Source organism: Arvicola amphibius, chromosome 10, assembly GCF_903992535.2.
Source record: "Arvicola amphibius chromosome 10, mArvAmp1.2, whole genome shotgun sequence".
In the NCBI taxonomy this organism is placed as follows: Eukaryota; Metazoa; Chordata; class Mammalia; order Rodentia; family Cricetidae; genus Arvicola; species Arvicola amphibius.
The window spans coordinates 26948912-26957283 of NC_052056.1; the positions used below are offsets into that span (position 1 = coordinate 26948912).

General features: G+C 37.0%; 1 protein-coding gene across 1 annotated transcript; it reads right to left on the minus strand.

Moving 5' to 3' along the window:
• Positions 1–5416: 5416 nt before the first annotated feature.
• Positions 5417–6896, minus strand: LOC119825206 (ubiquitin-conjugating enzyme E2 variant 1-like). Its single transcript, XM_038345939.1, has one exon. The coding sequence runs from the start codon at positions 6894–6896 to the stop codon at positions 6453–6455; it is 444 nt and encodes a 147-aa protein (XP_038201867.1). The 3' UTR covers positions 5417–6452.
• Positions 6897–8372: the final 1476 nt, after the last annotated feature.

Sequence of the window (8372 nt, forward strand, 5' to 3'; positions counted from 1 at the left end):
ACTTTCAGTGGGAATCAGTTTGATGAATTTCCAGATGCTCAAAAGAATATTTGCAAGCACAGAAGAACGCGGACTGCACTGTTGCATAGGGATTCTGAAATTAGCTTTGTGCTAACACAAAATTAGTTTATCTTGCTTCTTTTGGGACTAGAAAGAAAAATTTAGAAGAAGCATCAAAAAATTGCTGTATTGTAGGATTTCAATTTCACTATAATCCTACGATGGAGATTAAACTGATTATTTAGTTTGGACTAGGTCATGTAGCCATACTGCTCTTCAAATCATCACTGACAAGCAGTAAATACTCTTGTTCACGGGTCCACCAGATGTCTGAGACACTCTCCAGGGCACCTCTTCTCTTTGCTATGGCTCAGTGATTCCAGATGTTTCCATCCTTCAGAGTCTCCATCTTGACACACGCTTCTGTTATCTCAGCAAAACAGAGGGTAGAGAGAATTCCAGAGAGTTTCTCAATGGCAATCAATTTTCTGACTTAGATGTAACGCATGCCGCTTTCTGTCACAGATGATTGGCCCCAGATAGTCAAATGACCTCCTAACTTGGAACAATAAAAAAGGACAATACTAATGTGAACAATAAAAAGAAAATTAGGTGAAGAACTGCTTGAAATCACCATTATTCTTGGTGAAGTGTTTTATTTCAGTTATAAAAGGAAATTTATCAGAAGCAATAGAATAATTGAAGGAATCAATAGAATACATCAATTTTAAAAATTGTAATAGTGTAAAATTGCTAATATTATAATGGGTTTGGAGAGAAATAAGTTAGTATAAATTAATGATAGTGTAGAAATTATAAAAGAATAATTGATATATCATAGATCTTTGACCAGGACTTTTTCCAAAATGTACTCCATAAGATATTAGTCGGAACATTCTAGTGGATAAATATTACAAATAGGTTGCTTAGATATTATCCTTGAAATATGAACATGGTAGGTCTATATTATAAATGGATTTTTTTTCAAGAAAAGGTTTTTCTGTAGCATTGGCACCTGTCCTGGAACTAGCTCTTGTACTCCAGGCTGTCCTCGAACTCACAGAGAACCACCTACCTCTGCCTTCCAAGTGCTGGGATCAAAGGCGTGGGCCACCACCATCGAGCTGGAAATTTATTTATTATCTATTTAATGGGCAATCTGTGTGAGTCCGTGACACAAGTGCTAAAATTATTATGTAGCCAGGTATTTACACATACCTATAATTCTATTTTTAATTCTGATGGCCTCTTCTCATTCTAACTGAATAATTCTGTAGACTCTTTTATGTAAAAATGTTTTTTAACTTTATTATATAGTTTACTTTTAAGGGTAATTATTTCTTGTATGTTATTTTTTAATTTTAAATTTTATAATAACAAGTTAATAATAGCAGAGAAATGTTTATAGAAAATATTTGATATCTCAGTACTGTGAGGCTTGCAGTTTTTCATTCTGTTTTACATCTCCATTATACACAGCTATAAACCTTCCCAGGTAACTTTCCATTAGGTAATCTTACTCAAGATTCTTGCTAAAAATAAGAATCATTGATTTACCTTCAAGAGATGAATCTAATTGGAAGAAGTTAGACCCCTTAGTCTTGATATTTATTTTCATCTATAAGAAAATGTCTTGGCGGAAAAGCCATATCTGCCTTGAGATATTTGACTCAATGATGATTTAATCCTTTACCAAGATATTCAGTATTTGTTGATGCATATGTCTGTCACAACATTATAGTGATCATTTATTTCCTTTATTTGGATTAAAAAATGACATCAGTTGTAAATCTAACATTAGACATAGTACAACTGTAATATTATCCACCAGCATTCAAATAGTGACACCTGTAACATTATCAACCAGCATCAAAATATTAGAAGCCTTTTTTCAAGACAAATATTAATCTACTTGCAAGTTAATTATGTTTAAAATTGAGATAACATTGTCCATGGGAAATGACCATTTTTTTAAATTTAGGCCACTTTATAACTTCAGGTGTTGTATTACATCATTGCCACACTCTATTTTAGGATGTACTGATATTTATATGTGAGGGCTTATACTTTCATTATACTTTCATTAATAATATTCTTTATTTGTTTTTACTTGTAAATGTTCAGCATATTGCTCAGGATTGTTATTAGCTATCTCTTACCCTTAAATTAACCTATGTTTCTATCTTTAGTTTCCCAAATGGCTTGATACCTTTATTATCATGGGACGTTCATCTCCTGATCTCTGTGAGCTGGCTGGCAACTCTCTACCTCTAACCTTTCTCTTCCCAGAATTCTCCTAATCTGTCTTTGCTGCTCAATCTCTTCCTGCCAAGCTATTGGCCAATCATGAACAAATAAGAGGAATACATATTCATAGTGTAGAAAAGAATATTTCTACAGAATTTCCTTCTTTTTGTCTAATTAAAAAGGAAACTTTTAACATTAATATAGTAAAACTATATACAACACCTATTAAATAATTACAATAACGATATCCAATAATTTTTGAAGTTTATATCTTTTTATTGATTTTATTGAGCCTTACATTTTTCTCTGCTCTCTTCCCTGCCTCTATCCTCCACTTCAGCCCTCTCCCATGGTCCCCATGATTCTAATTTACTCAGGAGATCTTGTCTTTTTCTACTTTCCTTGTAGATTGGATATATGTATGTCTCTCTTAGGGTCCTAATTATTGTCTAGGTTCTCTGGGATTGTGATTTGTAGGCTGGTATTCTCTGCTTTATGTTTAAGAACCACTGATGAGTGAGTACATGTCATAATTGTCTTTCTGGGCCTAGGTTACCTCAATCAATATATTTTCTACCTTCATCCATTTGTCTGCAAAGTTCAAAATGTCATTTTTTTCTGCTGCGTAGTACTCCATTGTGTAAATATACCACATTTTCCTTATCGATTCTTCGGTTGAGGGGCATTTAGGTTATATATTAATTTAACCTATCTCTATTAATCTGTGTATTAATTATGGCTGTGGCTTACCAGGTGAAATTGCCAGCGTCTGTTTCTGGTGGCTCCATGGCATCTTTCTCCTACTCCACACTTCTCCCTCCCATCATTCAGTTCTGTCTTTCCTGCCTACCTAAGCTATGACTTATCAACAGGCCCAAAGCAATTTCTTTATTAATCAATAAAAGCAACACAATGACAGAAGGACCTCCTACACCAAACTGGACATATGTAGAGATCTAGAATAATAAAAAAAATACAAGTTGGAGTTACTGTACTACACAACATGCTATTCAAAAATAATTCCAGTGCCTCTTAGCTTCTGCACTAAACCTTTTATTATATGTGAAAGGAAAGTAATAAGTTTGGTTTGCTGTATACCATAGAATCACTGAAATATTTAGATAGAATAAATATAAAAATGATCTGTATAATAAAAATGCCAAGGAAAATACACCAGGAAGAGAAATAAAGTTGTTAAAAAAATCTAGCATAAAAGTTATTTTAATATAAAGACAAATTATTTTTAATTTTCTCATAACTGAGTGAATGAATTTCAAATTTTCAAATGACATAAAAATATTATTTGGCTCTATCCAAGTACTAACCAGTCCTAACCCTGCTTAGCTTTTGAGATTAGATGAGATTGGGTGTGTTCAGGGTGGTATGATCATATACAAAGAACTCAAGAAACTGGTCATCAAAGGAAGAAATAAATCAATAAAAAAAAGTGGAATACAGACCTAAACAGAGAACTCTCAACAGAGGGCATCTAAAATAGCTAAAATACACTTAAGGAAATGCTCAACATTCTTAGTCATCAGAGAAATGCAAGTCAAAACAACTCTGAGATTCTATCTTACACCTATAAAAGTGGCCAAGATCAAAAACACTGATAACAACTTATGCTGAAGAAGTTGCGGGGTAAAGGGAGCACTCATCCATTGTTGGTGGGAATGCAAACTTGTGCAACCACTTTGGAAATCAGTATGGCAGTTTCTCAGGAAATTCGGGACCAACCTAAACCAGGATCCAGCAATACGACTCTTGGGAATATACCCAAAAGATGCCCAATCATACTACAAAAGCATTTGTTAAACTATGTTCATAGCAGCATTGTTTGTCATAGCCAGAACCTGGAAACAACTTAGATGCCCCTCAATGGAAGAATGGATAAAAAACGTGTGGAATATATACACATTAGAGCACTACTCAGCGGTTAAAAAAACAATGACATCTTGAACTTTGCATTAAATGGATGGAAATAAAAAACACTATCCTGAGTAAGATAATCCAGACTCACAAAGATGAATATGGCATGTATTCACTCATTTGTGGAGTCCAGCCATAAACCAAGGACATTAAGCCTATAGTCCACAAGCCCAGATAATCCAAATAACAAGGTGAACCCAAAGAAAAACATTTATAGATCCTCCTGGAAATTGGAAGCAACACAAGTGTATATTCAAGACTCTCTATCTTAGTTATCTGATATGATTAAGAAAATATTGGATTTTCAGATTTGATTTATTTCAAATAAATATAATGATATATTTACCATTGCAATTATATAACTTTCTATATCTTAATTGGATATTGTGTATTTTTAGAAAATTATTTTGATTGTCCCTTTTTCTCTGTTATGTTTCACAATACAAAAGAGTAAATGTTCTATTTTTTATAACAATATATGATGTATTTCATTGTTACGTATGCAATTACCTGTGAGAGTTGCTTTTAAAGTGCAGTGATGAGTTATAGTTTCTGTGACTTCAAAAGTCAACCTGCTAGCCTGGCTTAGCATGTCTGCCCAGTTTTGATTAAAGATTTTCCTGGGAATGTAGGCTCACAAATGAAACTTTGGAGGAACTATGTCAGTGGAGGAAACTGTAAGATCTCAAGGACTTGCATCATTCTTAGTGCATTCTTTGCCTTGCGTTTGTGGTTTGAAGATGTGAGTCATCAGCTTCCTGATCCCAACACCGAGACTCTGTTTTTCCAAATGGATTCTTACATTTCTAGACTGTGATAACACCCCAATCTTCCTTTTCTAATTTTTTTCAATCATAGTGTTTTACCACAAAAATAGAAAGGTAATATGTCATCAACACTCAAGGATAGACCCCACTTCTGGGAATAGTTGGACGGCGTAATAAAGCTTAATACAAACATGTTGAAATTGCCTTATTATTTATATTATAATCATTTTAAAACACAAAATTCTAAAATATTTCATGTATGACATCTAACTTTTTATTTATTTTTTTTTGCAACACAACAAATTGCCTTTATTTCAGTATGCATCCATATTTCAACATTTAGTGGTCCTGAACAGAGTGGGGAACATGGCAATGAGCCAGGAGGCCAGGCCCACTGAAAACTCGGGACACGGAGCTCCTCCAGGTCCCTGCCGAGGGTCTGAGGAGCAGCAACACTGAAACCTGAGTCCAGCTGTCAGGCTCCACATCAGACCTTATGGGTGGCCAGGGAGCCCTGTCCAAACCTCTTCAGTTTGTAAAAGCAAAGCGATTATGAGAAAAGGAACCGACACAGAACCCCGTGCGCTTAGGACTCTCCGCATGGCCTTTCTCTAGGCGGAATCACCAAGGACCCTGAGCGCTGGCAGGTTTGTTGCCTCGTGACTGCTCTGTTCACCTCGAGACCTGAGCTCAAAGTGCATCGGCTGATGGTGGCAGCAGGGCTGGGGACCCAGCACCCCCTTCCCAGGCTGGTGGCAGGTAATGTGTGGTCCAGAGCTAAGTGAGGGAGGCCAGGCTCTTCCAACCTCATCTGATGGCTTCTGGCCACAGCAAGTGTTGGGTGGTGATGGGCAACAAGGGAGTTGAGGAGGGGGAAAGCAGCACCCCTTGATAAAGGTGGGGAGACGGGAAGCCCTGAATTCCTCACCCACGGCCAATTTCAGAGGGAGGGGAGGGTTACAATCTAAGCCTTGGCCAAGGGCGGGAGTGGAGGAATGGGGGAGGACGATGGCTTGGACGGGGCATCACTTAAGACTTAAGGAAGCCGGGGTACAGCCAAAGCACCCCAAACCCAGCAGTAGTCCCACGGCTGCTACCTGAAGCCTTCCCATCTAGTCTAAGGGCCACCACACAGCTGTGGCAGGAGGGCGGGGCGGGCAAAGGCAGACACAGGCCATGTGTCAGCAGCAGGTGATTGTGTGACGTGTCTGTTCACAGTTGCGTTAGCTGTGCCCACCGCTCCCAAAGGAAACTGATTTCAACACACCTTCTTGATCCCAGAAGTTCAACTAGGCAGCCAGCGGTTCCACTCGACAGAAGACGTTACACAGCACAACTCAGGTATTTCAAATGGACAGAAATTAGTATCAGAACAGTGTCTCAGGATGAAGTCTCAGTGGCGCTTCCTCTCCAGGACTTTGAGGTCTACAAGATGAATCTAGAAAATTCACTACTGTGGAAAATGAAGACTTAGGTTGGACTGGGGAGGGGAGGCCTGGGCCTTGGTGACTAATTGCTGTAACACTGTCCTTCTGGTGGCTGTGGCAGCTTCATGTTCTCTTTTGACATCATCAAGCGTCGAAGCTCCTGCAGGATGACTTTGATGCTGTGGGAATTCTGCCACTTGGCCAGCACTGCTATGGCCCTAGGGTCCACCACGCCATTTGAACTACTCACGCCGCTCATATTGACTTTTGTTACAAATCTTACAGATGGAGGTGCTTCTGGGTATTTAGGCCCACATTCTATTTTAAGGCTGTATATTCGGTTTTCATAAATTGTTCTTGGAGGCCCAATTATCATCCCTGTCCATCTTGTAAGTGTCATGTCTTCGTCGTCCTCTAGACCCCAGCTAACTGTGCCGTTGCCTACTCCTTTCTGGCCTTCTTCCAGCTCTTCCAACAGTCGGAAATTTCGAGGGACTTTTACTCCCGAGCCTGTGGTGGCTGCCATCTTGCGTCGCTGTCGCTCGAAGCGACATCTAACTTTTTAAACAAACAATTATAACATAGTAAATTTTTTGAACAAAATTTTGCTATATGGCTCAGTAGACCAGCTGGCTTTAAACGTTATGCTATTATGTGGTCTCAGCATCCCAAGTGCTTGAATTACATGCATGTGCTCTTAAAAGTTATTTCAGTTTATTGAGGCCAGGATATACCTTGTAGAGTAGCAAGATTTGGTGTTATGCAGTGTTTTGACAATTACAATTTATGATTCAATTATTTAGAGTAAAAACATTCTCTCTAATTTTCTTATAATACAACAATAACAACATGTACTGTGGCAAACTTGCTTATACAATTTCTGCTATAGAAATAAAACAAATAATTAATAAGAAACAACTTGGTGGGTAAGAGCTTTGACAAAGTATCAGGCAATCATTTCAAGTGCACTTAAATATTTAATTTCAAATGGCAAAACCAAAAGTGACTCTAAGTTTTCCTAAGACAAATGTTTAAGGCTGCACATTCTATTCTAGAAATACCTTTAGGGCAACTTTACAGTGGTCCTTTTTTCATGAATAATTTATTTGCCAAGTTTTGAATGTATTTGTTTTGCACACACTTATTTAACATTTCTTTAGATATAATATTTTTATTATATAATTGTTTTTATGTGTGTGTACATGTTTTTATGTATGTGAATATACATTTTTATATTATATTTCATTAGTCCATAGATTACATAAAGGAAATATACATTATTTTATTCTACCACTAATCAAAACGATATTTTTAGGCATTTTCTAATTTATGTATGTATTATTGCAGAGTATTTTTTATATTCAAAATTATTATTTCTATATTAATGTGTGTTGAACTGAAATCACAAATAGGATACACTTTCGGTATGAATTGTATGTTTGATCAAGGCTTTATCAGAGATATACTTTTTAAATACTATTTCCTCTGTTGAGATCTTCCCAGTATCTTAGAAGCAGCATACCAAATGTCCCCCTCAGTTCCTCATGAGGAGCATATTTTGATTTCTGGGAAATAAGTATTTGTGTTCTTCTCGATTTCCTTTTCCAATTGATTACTAGAAACATTGTATAAATGTATGAAAATAACTAAATATTGTAGAACTATGGAAAAAATTAGTCTGGTGCAGGTAAAAGCCAAGGCATTCACTTGGTTCCTTCCTTCCATCATGTGGGGGTGAATATTTAACCTGCTGTCCCTCAGCTGTACAGTTGTAAAAAGCCTCACAAGACTCAAAGAAATCCCTGCAAGAGGGAGTAGAAGGAATGCTAGAGCAGAGATTATGGAAGAATACTTTGAAATTACCTCAGAGCAACTATGATAATCTGAAAAAGACCTACTGATCATCAATACACGAACACTGACCATCAATACACAAACATCCCAGTACTAATAGGGGAGAAGAGGTTCCCAAAATCCCAATCTGCAGAGTTTCTGATAGTTT

Coding starts and splice junctions, on each gene's coding strand:
- LOC119825206 (XM_038345939.1), bottom strand. CDS start 6,896: ATGGCAGCCACCACAGGCTCGGGAGTAAAAGTCCCTCGAAATTTCCGA.